Source organism: Lepidochelys kempii, chromosome 11 (assembly GCF_965140285.1).
Source record: "Lepidochelys kempii isolate rLepKem1 chromosome 11, rLepKem1.hap1, whole genome shotgun sequence".
Classification (NCBI taxonomy): Eukaryota; Metazoa; Chordata; order Testudines; family Cheloniidae; genus Lepidochelys; species Lepidochelys kempii.
Window position 1 is genome coordinate 38419058 of NC_136390.1, and position 21569 is coordinate 38440626.

At 42.3% G+C, this 21569-nt stretch overlaps 1 protein-coding gene across 3 annotated transcripts; it reads right to left on the minus strand.

Annotated features, from left to right (window-relative positions):
• Positions 1-833: 833 nt before the first annotated feature.
• On the minus strand, positions 834-8821 carry SPC25 (SPC25 component of NDC80 kinetochore complex). Of its 3 annotated transcripts, none has more exons than XM_073305746.2 (7): positions 8759-8821; positions 6397-6554; positions 6251-6316; positions 5124-5270; positions 3813-3917; positions 2966-3064; positions 834-1115 (listed from the first exon to the last, which is right to left on the minus strand). In XM_073305746.2, exons 2-7 carry the CDS (start codon positions 6548-6550, stop codon positions 991-993), a joined length of 696 nt encoding a protein of 231 aa, XP_073161847.2. In that variant the 5' UTR covers positions 6551-6554; positions 8759-8821; the 3' UTR covers positions 834-990. The 3 variants fall into 3 exon arrangements, with proteins under 3 accessions (XP_073161847.2, XP_073161848.2, XP_073161849.2); XM_073305747.2 differs by lacking the exon at positions 8759-8821 and adding an exon at positions 8664-8752; XM_073305748.2 differs by lacking the exon at positions 8759-8821 and adding an exon at positions 7291-7356.
• Positions 8822-21569: the final 12748 nt, after the last annotated feature.

A 21569-nucleotide genomic window follows, 5' to 3' on the forward strand; every position in this document is an offset into this window, starting at 1 on the left:
TGGTGTGCTGGACCAGTTTCCTTACCTGCTGCATCCGCAGGTTCAGTTGATCGCGGCTCCCACTGGCCGCAGTTTGCTGCTCCAGGCCAATGGGGGATGCAGGAAGGGCGGCCAGCACGTCCCTTGGCCCGCTTCCCGTAGCCCCCATTGGCCTGGAGCCGCGAAACGCAGCCAGTGGGAGCTGCAATCAGCCAAACCTGCAGATGCAGCAGGTAAATGTTCAGGGAAAGCCCCTGGCAGGCCGGACCGGTTTGTTTACCTGCCGCATCTGCAGGTTTGGCTGATCGCGAAACGCGGCCAGTGGGAGCTGCAATCAGCCAAACCTGCAGATGCGGCAGGTAAACAAACCGGTCCGGCCTGCCAGGGGCTTTCCCTGAACATTTACCTGCTGCATCTGCAGGTTTGGCTGATTGCAGCTTCCACTGGCTGCGTTTCGCGGCTCCAGGCCAATGGGGGCTACGGGAAGCGGGCCAAGGGACGTGCTGGCCGCCCTTCCTGCATCCCCCATTGGCCTGGAGCAGCGAACTGCGGCCAGTGGGAGCCGCGATCAGCTGAACCTGCGGATGCAGCAGGTAAGGAAACCGGTCCAGTTCACCAGGGGCTTTCCCTAAACAAGAGGCGGACCGGCTTTGAGAACCACTGGCCTATTGGATTGCTTTGGTCTTATTTCCTTGAAGATGTGCTGGCTTTCTTTTGAGTTACAAGTTTAGTGACTGGATTGACAGCCAGTCCACAGTTACATGTGCGGAGACAGTGGACTGAAGAAATATTTGCTTCAATTGTTTAAATGAGTTACCAAAAATACATCTGGCTGATAAAGATGGACTAAAACATTTCGCCATTTTTCTTTATTTAGAAAATGGAATATTAAAAACATACATTTAATATTTCCTTTCACTCCACTGTTATGTTAATACAAAAAGGAAGAGCAGGGAATGCACATAGAGACAGGAAGAGAGGTATGAAGCCAGTTTTACATATAGTTGCAGATTACTTATAAGACAAAGCTGTAAAAGCTTTTCTGATGTTGGCAACAAATGCAGCAAAGTTGTTGGTTTCTCTCACTTTTAGCTGGAGTTCTGCTATACAGTCCAGAGGAGGAGAGCTGCTTGTCACTAGAAGGAAACAATTAGAAAACAATTTTTATTTCCAAGACCAGTGAAGCATGCTGTGATACTTTCTAGTCAAGTATTCCTTCCCCAAAAACAAAATTGAGTCAATTATTTCACAATGTGTGACTTGAATTTTTCATTTAATGAGTCAGGTAACAGCTATATGCCAGCTGAGATGCATTTTCATTCATAATATTAAGGGTCTCTTACCCTTTCACTGATTTTAGTGTCATAGTAATCTAACCATTTTCTGTAGCTTTGCATGTGCTCCATCTGTCTAGTTTAAGCCTAAAAATCCATGGGCTGACTTTCAGCCAAGAAGAAAACAGCACCTTGTCTGAGAGCACATAATATTATTCTGTCATGCCCAGACCTTCCCCTTGTGGCATTGCTGTCACTGCTACTCAAGTTATTGTCACAACACTGCCTACCCTGACTCAAAAGCTGCAGCATGTTCTGACCACTGGTTACTGCTGAGCTCCATCAGTTTTCAGACAAATCGAGTGGTGGGGGAAGAGAGAAAGATTAAGAGACCCTGGGGATTAGAGTATAGTTTCTCCCTGAAATAGTAAAAATAGATGTCCCTCATCATTGCTCTCTGATGCATTAATTTCAGAGGAATAATAGGGTTTCTATTGTGAAAATTAGGTTCAAGAAATTCCTGTAGTAAGAGAGCAATAAGTTGAACAGCAGCTCCTAAAAGTTGTATTTCCTTAGTGCATGTGGGTTATGGTGGAAGGAAAGGATCATTAATGCGGTCTGAATTTGAGTGGTACATAGAAACATTCAGAGAGGCATGAGTGAGTTCCCTATTTTTAGTGTCTCTCCCATTTAATGCACAAATTTTGATTTCTTAGCAGTAGGAAATAAAGTTGTGGTGGTGATTAATGGGCTCCCAAAAGTACAGATTGGGAGTGTTGGCATCCCCACAAAATTCTAAGGTGAAAAAAACTGAGATGGTCACTCACACGCCTTTCCTATCTTTTACCTCTCCTTCCTTCATGCTTCACTTACTTCTCTTTTCTCAGCTTTTCCCCCTAGCCATTTCTTTGCTTAATATCTCAAGGCCAGCACTTTATACACACAAAGGTGGGAGAGGGAAACAGTCGTGTATTTATCTTATCATTAAAAGAATGTTTAAAAGTTACAAAATCAAGCATTCAAAAGTTAGGAAATGCCAGAATTAAGGTTGCTTGTGCAACCTTAATTGAGCCCTCTTGTGCATCTGCGTGGCGATTTAATTACATGAGCACATCCTACTTTTTCTTCTGAAATCCCATTTGTTTAAAGTGATGTTTTCCAGATGGGTACCCTGGGCCAAATTCATTGATGGCAGTGGGTTTGCATAGAAGTTAGAGGACAGGACTTGGCTTTCTATTTTCTAATAAACCAGTTCTAACTCTTAGACTGGCCAGTTTTTTAAGGTTTTGGAGAAGGTTTTGTGGGCATTGGTGGAAGGGTTTCTGGCACCTCGAAGGTAGAGCCAGGTCCAGATTCTAAATTGGAAACAGTTCTTATTAGCCCTGGCTAGCCCACTTCTTGAACCTTGCTACCCTCTGCTGCCAGTTCCCAACTACTCTTGCCCCCGCCAGTTCCTAGCATAAGGGCTGATAAAGAGCTTGAAGTGTGGTCTGTTTCAGAAAGGCACCGCAATGGCTGGGAGGAGACTGCCAAGGGACGGCTTCAATTACAGTGCTTGTTGGGACAGAGCTTCAGCTGTAGCATTCTAAAGACTGAACTGTTCGGTATGGAACTTGCTGCCCCTCTGTGTGTGTGCACGTGCACCTCTCACGTGAGATTGGTTCAAAAACCACTTTAAATAAAATACAGTCTCTTTTAATATCTACACATACCTTCATAGTCTCCCTGTTCATTTATAGAGAGAGTAAACGTGTATGGCTTGTCAGGATCTTTGTGGTCAATACATCGAAATATAAACTGCAACTGTTCATCTAAAGCAAAGGCAGAAATAGAATTGAACAAAATCACGAACTTCGCATAGGACGCTCGGTGGCATCCACAAATTTGTTAGTCTCTAAGGTGCCACAAGTACTCCTTTTCTTTTTAGTTAAATTTCAGTTAGTAAAAGATATTCTTGCGCGAACAATAAAAAGTACAATAAACCTAGACTTCTCTTTTTGTAAAAAGGGAAACCCAACTTTTGGGCTTAAATTATTTGAGTATTCCTTTAAACTACTTGACAGTTGAGTATAGGTCCAATGAGTGCCCAAAACAAACTTAATGTTGGATTTTTTATTACATTAGAAGACGCATTTATACAGTCCAAAATCTTTATTTGTATCAAACTTTAAAGATTTTAGTCATTATAAATTGAGATTAGTTTATCCGAAACTTTTATAGCTATATGTCTTATTTCACCTCTATCAAGTCAGAAGCGTTCCTATGGCAGTAGCAGACATTTTTATTGCTTTATAGCCATACAGAACAGCAAGAAAGGATTTCTATTGCTTTGCAGCAAACAAATCAGCAACACACTGCTCAGATGGACTATTAACGCAAGTGAAGATAAGTCACTCATAACCATGTAAATACTACAGTACTTTTTTTTCCTATGTGCAAGCACAATTTAAAAAAAAAACTACCCCATTTGTCTCGTGTGTGAGGGTGATGGTATTTTGCCAACTTATCAGGGGTATGACTAGGGTAAATAATTGAACACACGTGCACTTAGAAACTTACCATAAATTCTGCGTATTTCTAGCCCCAGCCGCTCTTCAAACAGTTCTTTAGACTTACTCAGTCTTTCCAGCCGCTCTTTGGTGGCCTTGTTTTTAGCAGATATAACTAAAAAGTGTCAAAGCAAGAGTAAAGCATTTTCAAACAAATTTTAGAACACTGGAAAATCCTTCAAAATAAGTCTATTAAAAGCAAGTGTTCTTCCTTTGTTAAATCTCCCTAATCATGACAACTACCCCATTTCTATTCATTTAAATGTGAGTAGCACTAATTATTTACAAACTCTAGCATGTGGTTATTTGGTTAATATTATGAATGCTATTTTAAGAATCAAATAAATGCTTTAAAGTATATTTTGCCATTCAAAGCATTATTCATGTAGTTGCCAGTTATGAAAATATAGCTTGTTAGAATGAGGAGTTACAGGATTTTAGGTTTTTTATTCAGTGCTCCACTGATAAGTGACCATTTATATCAGGGGTGGGCAAACTTTTTGGCCTGAGGGCCACATTGGGATTCCGAAACTGTGTGGAGGGCTGGGTAAGGAAGGCTGTGCCTCCCTAAACAGTCTGGTCCCCATCCCCTCCCTCCCTCCCTCCGACTGCCCCCCCAGAACACCCGACCCATTCAACCCTCCCTGCTCCTTGTCCCCTGACCGCCCCTATCCAACCCCCCCTTCTCCCTGTCCCCTAACTGCCCCGACCCCTATGCACACTCTGACAGGCCCCCCAGGACTCCCACGCCTATCCAACCGCCCCCTGTCCCCTGACTGCCCCCTGGGACCTCCTGCCCCTTATCCAACCCCCTTGCCCCCTTACCATGCCGCTCAGAGCAACAGGACAGCCAGCCATGCTGCTGCGCAGCCTAGAGAACCAAGGCAGGCCGGCAGCTCTCACAGCTGCGCTGCCCGGCAGGAGCTCACAGCCCCGCCGCCCAGAGCGCTAGCAGCACAGTGAGAGGTTGCAGCAGAGCAGGGACAGCAGGGGAGAGGCGGAACCGGGGGCTAGCCACCCCGGCCGGGAGCTCAAGGGCTGGGCAGGATGGTCCTGGGGGCCAGATGTGGCCTGTGGGCCATAGTTTGCCCACCTCTGATTTATATACAACTATTCAAACTAAGCACCACATTATCTCTACATCCTAAGCCACTATTGTTTATACTGTACAAGCATTACAATATTGACATGCTAACTACAAAGATTTGCACAGCTACAGTGCTGGAAACACCTATTGCAAAGCCACCAGTATACTCTTTAGAAGACTTCACATTCTAAAAGTCTTGGAGTGTTTTCATGTTCATTCAATTTTACAACTTACTTTCCTTTTTTCTTGTCAACTCTTCCTTGAGCTCTTGGATGCGATCAATAAAGTCTCTCTTTTGTTCTTCTTCATGCTTTATTTTGGAATTCATTTCAGTTAAGTCTTCTTGCTTTTCTTCAATGCATATGTTCTGCTGGAGGATCTCTGTGAGGAAAAGAAAAAACTTGAATATTTACGGCTAGCCTTGGTTAAATAAGTCCCTGATTCTCCACATACTTTTGTGCACATGCATAGCTCTATGCATAAATGGTTCCCTCAAAAATCTAAGATTACTCATGTGAGTAAAGTTATGCTCAAAGTGCTACAAAAACACATGTGCATAAGTTATTTCACCAAGACAGAGAAGTCCACATTCTTGTGTGTATGAGGCAGCCCTTCTACTGCGAGCATCACGTACAAACAAAAATGATTCTGAACGGTTTACATGCTTAGAAGGAAAGCACAGAATAACTTCTAAATGCAGGCCCTCTGGCATCTCCTCGCTGTTCAAAAGTGCAGCTTGGCATATTGTCACTTTAAAAGTGTGCAATGGTCCTATCGTTACTCATTTTGTGTCACGAGATCTATCTGTAACAGTAGACTACCTACTGCTAGTTACGTTGTGATTTTTTTATCCCTAACTTTTTACAGTGACTTGCAAAGCTAAAATGAGTGAGTTAATCCTAGATTTACAAGGTGACTTTGCCCACTAATCAGGATGTGAGAGGCAGTTAGCCCAGAAATAAGTTATTAGCCATGCAAAACTGTACTCTACTGCACAAGTAAACTTTGACAGATAAGTAATTTTTTTTTGTTTTCTTATCACAGTAAACTGACTTTGTACCACAACTGGTATGTTTTCTTGAGCTTTGCAAGACTCTCCTTTATTCATTTCTTATTAAGTGGCAAAATCACTCAGTGCTATACAAGACAGATCTTTTAACTAGATTTTGGCATTTCTGGGTTTGAAGAACATCACCTATTTTGTTAATGAAAGCATTTTGACCAGAAATCCTGGTCTAATACCATCTTCATTTTGGCTTTGCAGTTCACTTTTAACTGAACCATTTTAAGCTGAAGTGTTTTGTTCTGACAGAACACATTTAGTTCATTTTAGAAGTTATAAATACAAGCCAATACCATACCATTTCTGTACTCCAGAATTTTGTCAATCATTAGATCCCCTTCTTTTAACTTCTTGTACCACTTCTCTGTAATAAAGACATTTATTTTAATCAACTGAAGACAGAGTTAAAAATAAATTAGCTATGTAAACTCATGACTATTGTACCTGAAAGTGCTTTTATGGACTCCTTGCATGATTCTCTTAGTCCCAAAGTCTGGTTGATGTGTTCACTACCACAAATGCTTTTGAATTTCGTCCAAAATTCTTTGATCTCTTTTTCAAAAAGGATCAGTTCATCTTCTGTTTTTATCCGGGACATAGTGCTATAGCAAACATAAAAGCACAACACGATCAGACAAGACAATCTGAGCTGTTATAGATTAATAAAGAGATGTATTCTCCCCAATACTGATTGCTGTTCAAACTTTAAGTGCTGTTCTTCTTGTATGTTTTTGAAAGCTCTATCAGTTACTTTTAAACAGTTATGTTACAGCATACAACAGAACTTACTACTACTTATATTCGCCATATTACAAGTGATGTGCTGTCTAGATCAGTTTATTCAGAACATGATTATGAATAGAAATAGCTCTAAAACTGTCTATCATGTTTACTTCCTGTTCTGATGTTTTATCAGACACATATTGAGCAGAAGACTAGAAGATATACTGAAATGTGACGACATATTACTGTGCATGTAGTTTTTCCCCCAACCTCCAAATACTGTATTCCACTCAAGTAAAGAGGGGAAACTACATCTGCTAGCTCATTTTGAACTGAACTAAATATATTTTAGACAGGGGAGAAAAGTTGTCTGTGGAAAAAAGCAAAAAATTTTCCCCTTCCAGAATAAGAATCAGATTATTAAATACTATCAGGTAGGAAGATTTAGCTATGGTCTAAAAGCAGAGAATGTTTTGAACTGGCTGCTACATATTGAACTGGTAACAATCATGGGAGTAGGGAGAATTCCTACAAGTTTTTTTATCTGGGTAGCATACTGTAATCCTAAAATAAACATTTGAGACAATTTTTCACATGGGTTCAAGTTGCTGTTACCTTATAGTCACCTTCTCCCCAGGCCCATCCAGGAATAAGTCCTTATTATGGACTGAGTAATTTTCCCTTAAAAAGAGAGGTTTCAGAGTAACAGCCGTTTTAGTCTGTATTCGCAAAAAGAAAAGGAGTACTTGTGGCACCTTAGAGACTAACCAATTTATTTGAGCATAAGCTTTCGCGAGAGCTGTAGCTCATGAAAGCTTATGCTCAGATAAATTGGTTAGTCTCTAAGGTGCCACAAGTACTCCTTTTCTTTTTTCTTAAAAAGAGAGTTATTTACATTTGAAACATCTATTAAACACAACAGTGTACCAAAATATATTGCACAGATATAATTATGCATGCATTATACTAATGATGCCGTACACATAATTAAACAGATTTTGTGTAGCCTGAAAGAACAATGAGAAGGAAAAAAAAAAAAGGCAAGACTGTTCAGTCTGCGGGCAGTTCTATTCTGAGAATTACTATAAAGGATTGGTGGCTACACCTCCTCAGCAGGCATTTCTTGTATGTATTCATTTTCATTTCTGTTTATTTTGCTAATGCCTTGATCTTGCAGGCTTAGGTATTTAAAGCTGTCCACTGTGTCGTCCCAGTGACTTCACTGGAAGTCAGCACAGTGCAGAAGCCTTTGCTGAATTAACGTTTTATTCCTACCTGGACTGCACTGAAAAGACAACATAGCTTACTGTCCTGGAGCTGTATCACACTATTAACAAAAGGGTGACCTAAATCAGGTTGCAGAATCTCTATTGTTGGCAATGCAGAAGCCAGAGAGAGCCCTGCTTGACTTTCAGATTCCAGACTGACTTTTCAGGTTAATGTGAAACCCCATAATGCCCACCTTTAATTTTTCAGCCTAAAAACACATTTCATGGCTGATGCTTTGCACCATAAGGGTGCTCTGCTACTATTCCCTTATTTGGGTTCTCACAAAAGCCAATTTTCCTGATTTTATATACCGCCTTTGAGCGTTCATATAGACAGTTCATATAGACGTAATACTGTCCAGCTGTAACATGCTGTAGGTCCAAGGGCAGCAGTGACAAATGCCGGTGCCACGCAGCTGGCAGTTACTTTGGGCCAGCTCCTCAGAAGCATTTGGGTGCCTAACTTCCATCGACATCAATGGGAGTTAGGTGCCTAGACGCCTTTGAGGAGCTGGGCCTTTAAGCCTGGTTACCTAGCAAACAAGCAGTAGCACGAGCCACCGAGCTTAAGAAGGGGAGGGGAGTTCTAGCCGATTCTCCGACCCCCGCGCGGTGGGAGACGGCGGACTATGGAAAGGCTCCAGGATGCGCCCGGGTCACGCTTTCGAGCCCAGGACGCTAACTCAGTGAAAGCAGCACCCGGGCTGTCTCCTAGCGTACCTCTGCCCCGGGTCCTGCGCCCCCTTCTCCTCAGCCCCGCGGGGGGCGCGGCTTGGCCGCCCAGCGAGCTCCCCGCGCAGATCCCCAACACTCACCGCCAGCGTTTGAACCGTAACTGCCCTCCCGCCGCCACCACAAAGGCCGCTCTCTGATTGGCCCCCCCGGCGCCCAGCAACAGCGCACGCAACGACTGGTCCTTTCCTGCCGCAGCCGGCAAAGAAGCTCCCTCGCTATTGGTGGAGCGGCGCGGAGCATGATGGGAAATGTGGTCCGTTGTCAAACGGTAAGCGTGAGAGGGGAGCGACGGCAATCGGGGCGGGGCCGCGGACCCCACTCCTCCAGCCTGCCCGCCCACAGGTCCCCCGCCCGCCGGCTGAGGGGAGGGGCGCTGCTGGCTGCGAGGCGGTGTTCGGGCTCGCCCGAGGATGGGGTCGTGGCCAGCCCGTGTTTCTAGCGTCCCTGTGTCATCAGCGGGTCGCCGGGCCCCTGCAGCTCAGTTTGTGCACACGGGGGAGCGCTGGCTGCTCCAGCCCGCCGTCAGGCAGGCTGCCCGCTTGGTGTGCTGCTAGCCGCTGAATGGCGCTGGGTGCCTTGCTGAGGTTGCGTGAGGCCAGTAGATTTGCTTTCAGATGGCGCCTGCCAGCCCGCCCTGTTAGCAAACGCCCCCTCCAAAGGCTGCTAAGGGGTGAGGGAGGCTTCTCGGCCAGTTCATCAGCACAAATCCAGCGGCAGCGAGGACGCTGCCTGGGAGTTTGGGACAGAATCCTAGAATACCAGCGTTGGAGGGGCCCTGAGGAGGTCATCTAGTCCCACCCCCTGCTCAAAGCAGGGCCAATCCCCAATTTTTGCCCCATAGCCCTAAATGGCCCCCCTCAAGGATTGTATTTGTAAGCCTGGGTTTAGCAGGCCAATGTTCAAACCACTGAGCTATCTCAGTGAACCTTGTGTAGCCCCTGCAGCCTGGTTAGAGTGACCTGGCTGTCCCTATAGAATAGATAAAGCCAAAGATATTTAGTAGTCTGGGGCGCTGGCTCATGCAATCCTGCCTCTTTAATTATAGAGGGAGCATTCCATAAATGGTTCTCCTTCAGTGCCCTTGAATGAATGTTTTTCCTTTCATGTAACTGGCACTGAGTTTCGGAGAAAATTGCGTTTTTCCTCTTTTCCTCCATTTTGTATGCAACAGGATAAGCAGAGGACTGCTCCCCCCCCCAAAAAAAAAATTACAAAAATAGTCCTCTGCCATAGCATAGTTCTTCCCGGGGTTGTTTAGTTACTCTTTCTAAAATTTAGTTGTATTACTGTTTATTTTTCCTTTTCCCTGCATTGTCCAGCAACTTGCCAACATAACACCTCCAGTTTTTCCAGGATCTATATGCAGCGAATAGGCTACTTGAATGCGTTGTTGACATACCAATAATAAACATATATTCTGCTGGTCCCTCATTGGCCCAGAGGAGGAGCTGGATCTACCTGCAAGACTCAGAAAAGAAAAAGTCCTTTAAAAGAGGACTTAAAACAAGATGTTTACTCAGTTGACTCTTTTAGTCATTAAACAGTCTACCTGTACCGCACAATAACAGCAAATGATTATTTATTTAATCACAGCAGCTAATATAGAATGAACACTATTGTCCTGGAACAGGTACAGAGATGGTTCTCTTGCTTTCTAACATTGTGCCTTGTGTTCTACTGTACTTTGGGTAGGAGGTTAACATGTTTGATTCTTATCTTACAATTATTTGTATTTTTACAATCCCTAGGAGCCCCAGGCATGGCCAGGACCCCATTGTACAAAGCTCTATACAAACACCTACTTTGAAATTTTAAATTAATTTTATTTTAAAATACTTTGGATATGTACTACAAAAGTCATATTTTACTTACATTAAGCAACCATTTCTGCATCTTTTTTCATTTAATTTCACTCAAAGTGGCAGAACTGACTAAGTGACCTGTAAATGTCTGAGAAGTTTTTACCTCTGAAATAAAATTTTAAATGGTTAAACTAAATTGCATGGCCTCATTTTCTTCTCAACTGAAGAAACATGGTGTCTGTTTAATGTCTATACAGGTTCAAATACAGAGTCCATAGCTGTGATGTCTACCTACTTGCCCAATGATTTTTGCTATTACAACCAGAAATAACTTTATCCTTGAAAATTAATTTTTTTTCAAATTGCTTTAAGGTTTGTGTGCAGGTAAAACTGTGTATAATGCAATCCTGGGAGGTATAAACAGGGGAACCTTGAGGAGGAGGTAAGAGGCTATTTTGCCTCCGTATTTGGTACTGGTGCAACAGCTGCTGCAATACTATATCCAGTTCTGGTGTCCACAATTAAAAAAGGATGTTGATAAATTGGAGAGGGTTCAGAGAAGAGCTATGAGAATGATTCAAGGATTAGAAACCACACCTTATAGCAATTGAGCTCCAGTCTATCTATTTAGCATAAAAAAAGAGAAGGTTAAGGAGTGACTTCATTACAGTCTATAAGTAGCTAGATGGGGAAAATGTTTAATAATTGGCTTTTCAATCTAGCAGAGAAAGGTATAGCAATACCATAGCTGGATGATGAAACTAGAGAATTTCAGACTGGAACTAAGGTATAAATTTTAACAGAGTAATTATGCTCTAGGAATTTTGGGAAAGTTCTTGTGTTGTATAGCAGGTCAGACTAGATGATCACCTTTTGTCTTTGGAATCTATAAGACAAGAAATGGTTTACTTATTGTATTATTTCAGTGACTCTCAGAACTTAGGCCTGCTAGTGCAGGCAGTAAGAAAAACAATTGTTTTACTTGTAAACTGAACACATTTGTTGTTCAAGAGTTTCCATAATGCCATTTGTACATGAGGATTTTCCATATGTATAATTTTAAATAAGGTCCAGATAGAGGTTAAGATGCAAACCATTTTTTCCTCATGTTTCAGTAACTTTTATTGATATATTCATTCTGAAATAAAGAATATGAAAGTGGCATGTGTGTAGGATACCTCTAGAACTACTGGAGGTATTATCCAGACCCACAAACTTGTTATTGTATGCATTACTGTGACCTCAGGAACCATTTCCTTAGTGCTGATCTGCATCCATGTTAATGATGGACATTTTAAATCAGATTTCCTCTTATTTTTTTTCCTCTTGGGAGTTATGATAAACAATAGACCAAGCAGACCAGTCACCTCATTGATCTTACAGTGTGTTGATTAGAAGAGAATGAATTACGGTAATAGTCAATAAAATGTGCAGGTTCTACTTGATGGACAATTCAGATAGTTCTCAGTAAAAATCTAAACATTCTATCTACCCAGTGGATGTATTCCTTCATTCTCCAGTTTTCCTGGAAATCAGAGTAACAGGAACTACAAATAAAAAATTGTTCATTTAATACTAAATTCTTAATGGTGATTAGAGCAAAGAGTGCATTCTCCCAAGACAAACTCCAACACTTTGTCTCCCATAGTCAGGCTGCAGAAGGTGGGGTACTAGTGAAGCACCCACACAACTGAGGGCCGACCTCCATGTACCTTCTGCATCATGCAAAGGTCCACACACTGGTGCTGAATGCATTGGTATGTGCAGGAGTGGGCATGGGAGAGGCCACCAGACTGAGACTGGGATCCAGTGGCCCAAAACCCCTATACAGGCAGGCACTGAGCAACCGCTACTTCAGCCCCTAGAAGAGTTAGCCTAACAAGCACCTATAGGGCATTCTCTGAATCCATCCATTTCTTGACAAATGCTATTTTGGTTGCTTATAGAAACTTCAGCATAGGCTTACACACTCAATATGTCTTAAATGCATATGTTAGATCAATTTGCAGCTGCTAAAACTTCTTCTTTAGAAGAATATAACCATTTAGGACCTCAAACACTTATGGGGGTGCTTAACTATTACTGTGAGTAGTTCCATGGATTTTAATAGAAATACTCAACAGCAATAAAGTTAAGCGCCTGCGTAAGTGTTTGCAGGATCAGGGCCGATCAGGTTAATAAGCCCTTCGGTTTTCTGGCTAGTACTGTCTGTTGAATGTTTGATTTTTAGGTATCACTCAGGGGTTCTCAAACTGGGGGTTGGGACATGATTCTCCCCTCTTCTCCCAAAAAAAGGGGCTTATCTTTTCTTATGTTCCATTTTGAAAGCACTATTTACAGCCTAAGATTAGAGCTGACAGCTCTAATTCGTAAGTAAAAACTGTACATTTAGTAAATTACTAGTGTGGCAAGGCACCTGTTTCCCCTCACAGGGTCAGCATTTCCTCTTTGGCAGTCGATGGGTGGGAAGGAACGAAGGGGACTGGAGTAAATCAGTCCTACTCCAGAGAGTTTCTATTCCTCACTTGGGTTTTATTTTTCTCTATTTTACAAGGTGGGCCTCATGGATGGCCCAAGGAGCACTCATCACCCAAACCAGACAAACAAAAAGGGAACACTCTGGAGTGTTGCCTTTTTACACTTACCTCTGGGTGCCAGTCCTTCCCCAACAGGCAGTTAGCTCAATTGCTTCCCCTATAAGGAGGCAAGTGGCCTTTCGCTCAGGAGAAGACTTTTCTCTTTGTAGTCACTTGGCTGCACAGAGGCAAGAGACAAGCTGCAACAAGGCAAAAGAGGGATTTTAAGAGGTCACAGGCATCCCTTAATTGGGCTCAGTATCCCTTGCTGGTCTGAGATGTCCTTTTCCCTATGAGCTGAAGAGGTTGTTTACCATTCTATTGCTGATATACCTGCCTTCCAGTACTCTTGCAGCTGTCTGGTCTGACTTTGTCACACTAGCTAATCTTTGTAGCCGGACTAATGCCAGTGACAATTATGACATGTAAAATTAATGTTAGGGCTGCATTTACTAAATCATGGTGTACCAGAAAGTCTGTACATAGATTTCTGTTAGTAATGTTACAGAAATCATTGCTTTGATGGGTGCTCTTTCTCTTTGCAAAGATCTGCTTAGCAACATCAAGCTCAGTTATTACCTAATGTTTGCTTTGATAGGTAGGTGTAAAGAAATCATGAACATTTTCTTAGCTACAGTTGAACTTTGATTGTGTTTTTAAGTTACTGTCAAGGGTGCATAAAACTTAGGGTAGGCTCCATTTTTGTCTGTCTTTATAAATCAAAAGTTAATGAAATAAACAAAAAAGTTTTTGAACTTAGTTTACTTTCTGCTGAGTATGAAAACATTTGATTATGTTCAAAAAAAATCACACCCCCCCCCGTTTCTAAAGTTTTAACCTACTGACCCCCAAACATACTGTTTTCACACATGTATTGTTTCCTCTTTTCAACTCAAGCAGCTAGTCAAAATTCAGGGCCCTGGGATCATTCCAGATGGAAACAGAAATTGGTGGAGCCTGGTATTTTCTTTGATGCAGTCTTGTTTATTTACAAGGAATATACAAAGTCCTTTGTCTCTGAATATAGAAGAAACCAAGAACAAAAGGAATAGTGACTTAGTTTACAGCCCCCCCAAGTCTCTTTAGCCAACACAGATCCCTCTCAAACTTTTTCCAGGGTCATATTTCGCTTACAAGTCCCTACTTGCTTTTCTTGCCTCTCCCTGTTCTTGCCTGTCTCAGTTTGTGTGATCCTTTCTTTATCTCTTTCCCCCCCCCCCCAAAAAAAAAAATCTAGTACTCAACCACAAGCTCATTGACAGATTCACACACCTTTTGTCTTAGCTAGGGACTTATGGTTTCAGTTATATTAATTGAAGGGTGAGTTCACACTTGTCAATCTCAGTGGGGTTTCAGTTTAGAACACTAAATTAAGACACAGTTCAGATATATTCTTGGTTATTTCCCCTAGCAATTGCATTTACTGAAAAGATTGTACAGTATGTTGTACTTTATATATACTATTACATGACTTCAAAGACCAGATGTATTTCAAATTAGGAAACTTTTAAAATGTTCCCCAATAGGCAGAAAGAAGAGGAGGAAAGTCTTGGACTCTCCAACAAATGGGGAAAATTTCCTCCGGAAAGTGACAGTTTTTCAGAGCACATATTAAGGAATCATAATGTCTCCTAGACTCTACGCTGCTTGTTGCTAGAGCTAAGAAAGCTGCTGTAGTTTAATTTATTATTGTGAGACCCTTTTGTATATAGAATATTTACATGAACTAACATTTGCTAACTAGAAATAAACCTGCCTTTATCCTAAGCAACTGTAGAAAGCCCACATTCCACAAAGTCAAGATGTGCCAGCAGTCCTGGAATACTAGCCAAATGGAGAAAATACTTTACTGAAAGCAACCAGGATAAGTTTGGTTTAAGCAAAAGTAGTTAATATATGCAAGGGTCTGACAGGTCCAGCACCACCCCTTTATGGCAGGGGTGGATAAAGTGTCAGGGCCTCACCACTCTTAAGTTCCCACCCCCATCCCTTTAAGGCCCAATGGCCAGTTTCCCCATGCTCACCCCTTGGTCAGGGTAGCAGGCCCTAATGGCCAGAGTCCATGCATCACATCCTGCATATCAGGGCAGGGTGGCCCAATGGCCAGAGCCCACAGCCTTCCCCCTCTCAGGCAAGGAAGTGTATCCCAATGGCCAGAGTGGTAGGAGGATTCAGGCCCATCCTCTCCACTAGATCACAACCCAGGGCTCACCTATTGGGAGGGTTACCCCTCACACTTAACTCAGCAGGGATCCACCCGCAACATGCCAAGCATCGGTGCAGCTTTAACACTGCTTGTCTCTAAAGTTCCCCTGGCTCACTTCCTACCCTCAACATCATGTTCTCCACTCCAGGGGGGACCCTGGTCCTCCAGTCCATCCCCTCCTGTCAAGGCCTCTGTCTGGGATGCTGGGTGCATCGCAGCTTGGCCGGCTCCTGGAGCGTTGGTTAACCCTCCTCAGGAGCTGGTAGTGTGCCTCCTTCTCCTCTGATAGTGAGCCCAGACTGAGCAGCTTTGCAGGCTTTTATACCTAGTCTCCAGTTGGAGCAAGCCCAGCAGGGCTTCCGGGGCAGGGCTTTCTCTACCAGGAAGGAAGGGTTAACCCCTGCGGTACCAGTGCGGGGCCACTCTGCCCTGTCACAAAAGGTCATGGCTGCATAGGTGAAAAGGACCTGAAGAGAGTTTGTCTTTTCTGGTACAAAAGTGTACCACTCTGCAAGCCTTTGTGAGGCTCCTATTGAAGGACAGAGCACTTCACATGGATGTTTCTGGGAAATAAATTTCACCTTTGTATGATCTCACTCTTGAAAATACTAAAGAGAGCCCTGAAGAGTTGCATCTGTGAATGGAGTTCAGCCTGGGCAAATGGAGTTGCATGGTCCCCAGGCAGTGGAAAAGAATGGCCTGCTTTGACCCATTCTTTACCATATATACGCTACAAGTGTACAGAAGGTTAATAAAATGGTCCCACTGTGCTCTGTATGTCAGCAGTCATTCTTCTAATAGTTTCAAGAATGGCAGATCTGCCGTCACAGAAACAAATTGTGGTATGGCTGGAATAAGACAGGCTTTATTCCTTGTTTGTAGCTGCAGAAAAGCATCTCCTGAGATCATCTTGTACCTTGACAGGTGCCAGGATGCTGTAAACCTACTTGCTGTAAAATAGTTTTGTTAACGGGGCAACAGTTACTGAATAATAACTTACTTGAGCTCTTTTATCTAAGTACTAGAATCAAGATGGCTGCTAAAGCACCACTGACTGTCACGTGAGATTTAAAGCTAACTAATGTTTCTAAACCAGCAGTACATATAAAAGGCAGGAGAATGGGGTTATTATATTTTTCTTCATACTAAACCCAAATGTCTTTTGGAGAATTGGTGTTTACTGTCGGCACCATGTCTACCTTATGAGGGAGAGTTACTCTAACCTTTGGAGAGAATAATGATTACCCTAATTATGCTATATAATTACTTGGGAGAGAGAGATTTTCAACCAACATGGAGGACATGAATCAGGATTAGTATCTCATTTATATGACTGGTCCACCTCTCAGGCTGCTTCAGAGCTAGAAGCTGTTGGGCTCAGCATGAAACAAAAAACCCCAAATAACAAAGGCTACTTTGGGACAGCTTATTTGCTGAATCTGCAATTTCCATGTCTTGTACATCCAAGAAGCTGGAAAATATTTATTTCTGAATTATCCTGAAGTTTTATTTTTTAAGAGGATTTTGTTAGAGAAAATGTGTTTGATATCATGTGGTACAAATTGAAATGGACCATTCAGCAGCACTAATATAGAAGGAGAAATTGTAGGAGCAAATGGGCATTGTAAATCATGTAACACTAATTCTACTCAGAAACAGAGCACAGAGAAGTCAGAATCATGATTCGGTACTTTATTGCTTTCTACATGGCTCAATGAAGCTAGGAGCAATAAACAGGCTCAGATCTGAATCTACTAAAAAGCATCTAAAAATAGACTCTTAATAGCTAAAGTAAATGAGAGATGGCAGTGGGTAAAGAAGGTCCTTTATGTCCATTTAAATCATACCTTCTTATTTGTTAAATCTACTTGTTATTTTCCACGTGATTTCATTGACTGCACATCATAAGAATATGTTTGACTATTAAAGCTCTCTTCAGCAAAAACTTGAAGGTAAATAGGTTTGACCAAAACCTCCACTGCTTTTTCAGCTTGACTTGAAAAGTCCAGTGAAGTAGGGCACCAATAGGGAAGGGCACAGTGCCTTGTGTGTAGCTGCTTTTGTTTCCAGAGTTTAATTCTGTAGTTTCTGTAACATTGATCATCTGATTATCATGTGGAGACACTGAATATAAGTGGGTAATAGGGATTTCAAGCAATTTAGGGATTTTTCAATGTGATTCATAGATGTCAGGGAGCATAAGCCTGTTTCAGATAAAAGGGAGTTTCTAATAATTGAGTCTGTATTGTATTCTGGTGATAAAGTAATGAGTTGTTATCATCTGGTGACCTGATCAGATTTTAATTCACAAGTCTAAAGTGTTATGGTCTCCGTTAACAGCTGGAGAGAGAATATTGGTTCTGACTACAAAGTCACAGCACAAGTTGGTATAATACATTTTTCCTACAGGAAACCTCAGTGCAGCTGTAACGCTTGTGTTTGTGACTCTAGTATGAGATTCATTGGCAGAGCTGTGTGGAGTAAGCTTGCTAAGTCCTGGTTTTGCCTCTGTCCCATTTTTATAGTCACTAAAATATACTAAAGTTGTGTACCATTATCTCTCTACAAATATATATAAATATTACACACACAAAATCTTTGTTAAAAGAACATTATGAAGACTGCACAATCAAGCACTAAAAATTTAGCAAATGCCAGAATTAAGGCTGCTTGTGCAACGTTAATTCAGCCCCTTTGTGCTTTTTCATTATGATGCAGGCTTTAATTACCTGATCACATACTATTGTTTCCAAAGAGTGCCTGACTCATACAGTGCATAGGATAGACAGTGCTCGCTTAATGAGCATCTATGAAATATTTTGTTTTCTCCTCATTGCTCAGTGTGTGGTTTTAGGCCTTTTTATTTCACAGTCTTCTAACCAGCTCAGAACACAGAATTATTAATTAATTAATTTTCTCCTTTTCTATGGCACTCATCATTATAATAGCTGAGTGCTTCACAAACAAATAATTTCTCTTCACAATGTTTCTCTGAGATCAAGTGGGTATTATCCCCATTTTACAGATGGGGAACTGAGACACAGACAGATTAAGGTCAAAAGTATCCATTCATTTTTGGACCCCATATGAGATGCCTAGGACCTGATTTTTCTGAGTCCTTAGTATTGTATAGCACTTTATATATTCAAAGTCCAGCTCCCATTGACTTCAGTTGCAGCTGTGAGAGCTCAGCACTACTGCAAAGCAGGCCAAGGGTTTCAAGTCAGGTACCCATAAAATGAAGAACACAAATTAGTGACCGCCTTTGAAAAGTTTGTTTTAAGTGACTTGACTAGCATCACACAGGAACTATGCAGCTAGGGTGACCAGATGTCCCAATTGTATAGGGGTAGTCCTGATATTTGGAGCTTTGTCTTATATAGGCGCCTATTACCCCCATATTACTGTCCCGATTTTTCACACTTGCTATCTGGTCACGCTGTCCATGGAAGAGACGGAATCCCAACCTCAGGGCAGCATTCTACTGCCTTAACCATCAGACTGTCCTTTCTCTTCATGCAATACCTTGCCTCATTCCCTACACAACTTCCAACTTCTGCAACAAATGAAGCAGGGGTCCTACAGACAACAACCATCACTAGCCAAGCCTGATTCATTTTAAGTAAAATTTCAAAACAAGAAATCAAAATATTTTGTTCCATTAAGGTCAATTTGCTGTTTTTCAGTTTTTTCAATTTTATTTTTAAAATGTCAAAATCAGCATGTTCCTGTGGAAAGTTTTGATTTTGATGAAATGGCATTTTCCAATGGAAAAACATTTCATTGGAAAAATTTGGAACCAGCTCTAATTCTAATGTATACATGAAAGGAAGGTGAATTAAAGTTGCACAGGCAACCTTAATTTTGGTATTTTCTACCTTCTGAGTGCTTGACTTTGAACCTTAAAAATGTTCTTTTAAAATAGTTCTGTTGTGTGTGATTTTTAAAAAGCAAACTAAAAAAACAGAAATTCCATCATGTGGCATCATACTGACACCCAGATGGATCTTCACGCGGGATTGGAACCTTTAGATCCAGCACACAGACCTCTGCTGCTTAAGCTAACGGAGTAACTGATAGCAGTAGTAGGTTGTTTTCCTCTGTGTGGACCAGCACTAGAGGAGGATGGGACACTTTGCTTTTAGGTTTTACAGATATGTTGCTGGCAGAAGAAGAATGGTGAGACTCAGTAATTTTGGGTTTCATTCTAGGCTCTGGAGGGGAGTGTGCTCTAGTGGGCACAGAATTTTCTGCCCCTTCCCTTGCCCCCCACCACTTCTCCCCCAAGCATGACTTCTTCTGCCCTATTCCCTCTAACCTGTCCTTGTCCCAGTCCTTTCTTTTCCCCATCCTTGGCTCTTTGTCCTGGTCCCATTTTCCTCATCTAGCCAGTCCCACTCTCCACATCTCTGGCTTTGCATCCCAGTCACAGTCTTCTTGCCAAGCAAGTCTTAGTCTCACCCCTCCAGACTCCCCATCCCAGTACCAGTCTCCTTGCCCAGCTATTCCCAGTTTCCCCCTCCTGGCTCCTCCTCTGATGTGTTCTGTCCCACATCCTGCCTCTGGTCATGCCCTCCTATTCCACATTCTTTGTCCCCACTGGATCCTAGTCCCAGTCTCCCTTATTAGGCTCATCATCCAATCTGTGCTTCCCTAATTTTCCAGTCTCCTTGCTCAACCAGTCCCAGTCCCCCTACCATCTAAACTCCCAGTCCCACTTTCCCTCATCACCCAATCAGCCTCCAGCCCTCCCCCTAACTCCAGGCTCCTTGTCCCAATCTACTTCCCCCACCTCCCCCATAGGTCCGCTTCTTCTTCCTTCTGCATTTGAATGCAGCAGCTTCCTCCTCTTTTGTTGCCTGAACCAAATGGAGGGGGGAGGGGGAGTTATTAATAGGGTGACCATATAGCAACTATGAAAAAATGCGACAGGGGTGGGGGGTAATAGGCGCCTATATAAGAAAAAGTCCCAAAAAACGGGACTGTCCCTATAAATACGGGACATCTGGTCACCCTAGTTATTGAGAGTACAGTAGAAAAGAGCAGGAGAGACAAAGGTCCCCTGCTCTTTATTCTGTGCCCAGACCTGGCATGGTTTGCAGGAGGCCAGAGTTGCAATTACAGGGAAAGTCCTGCTCCTCCCTGAGCTGTAGCATGCTCAGTGCATAAAGAATCTAAGAAGTCCCTTCTGAGCATGTGTGAAGTACAATTTTTCAAAAGCCTTATAACTTGGCCAAATTTAGTTGGATTTTTCACAGAGATGGCAAAAGGAATATCCGTGACACTAAGGCCGCCTCCTGCTGAAGTTTAAGTCCCTGCTCCAAAGCATGGGGTAGCTAGAGCTTTTAAAACAGAAAGTCACCAGCATTTTTTAATATGGGTAAAACAATGTATTTCTCCCTAACCCTGTTCTCAGAAATGGTGGAACCATTTTAGCTGAAATTTTCCAAAAAAAAATATTCAGCCTGAGGCAGACACCCAGCATGGAAAATTTTCAGGTTTGACAAACGTATAAACCATTGAAAACAGGGTCTTATAATGGGAAGTGGTTGGCAACCTTACACGGGACTGGTAGCACATAAAAAGAGCTGGTAAGGGGAGGCTGGATGGGTCAAGTTTCACTTCTGAATCCAGCCAGGATTGGTAAATGACTGCAAGTAAATCAGTTGGTGGTTTCTGTCTAGTAGACGGGACCAGATCCCCAAAAGCCCTTCCTTAGTCACGTCTGTTGGCATCAATTGGATTCTGCGGGCAATCTACACAGAAAGATCAAGAACTCAGTGGCTATGAAATGTGATGTGCCCTCTCATTCTAGAAGTGGTCTCTCAGAGCATGGCTGAGGCACAGTGGCAAGGCAGTGTGGTAAAGGCTACTCTAGTGTGCCCCTGCTGGACCTTTTTTAGTTCTTTAGGGATATCAATTTCAACAATATGAATTCACTTGAAAAATAACCCAAAACCTCAAAAGCTAGTAATCAGTTTAGGAAATATTTTAAAGAAATGTCTTAAATATCCTAAATGTGTCATCTGGTGAAGAAAGATATTACATTTATTTTTTAAAATTAGAGATGGGACTGAACCAAAGTCCTCTATCCAAAACATAAACTTGGATTTGAATTCACTGCTTGAACTTCTTTCTAGAAAGGACTGAATCCAAGCACCTTGAACTTTGATTTAGGCACAGATTTCAACCCCACCCTATTCCCCATGTTTGGGAATATTGGGATCTGCTGTTTTAGGATATGTCTATACTGTGATTTAAAAAAACCCCATGGCACTGAGTCTCAGAACCTAAAGTCTAGCTGGCA

Coding starts and splice junctions, on each gene's coding strand:
- SPC25 (XM_073305746.2), bottom strand. CDS start 6,550: ATGTCCCGGATAAAAACAGAAGATGAACTGATCCTTTTTGAAAAAGAG. Junction 6,317..6,396: donor GTCCATAAAAGCACTTTCAG/GTACAATAGTCA, acceptor TCTTTATTACAG/AGAAGTGGTACAAGAAGTTA. Junction 1,116..2,965: donor TGAACAGGGAGACTATGAAG/GTATGTGTAGAT, acceptor GTTTCCTTCTAG/TGACAAGCAGCTCTCCTCCT.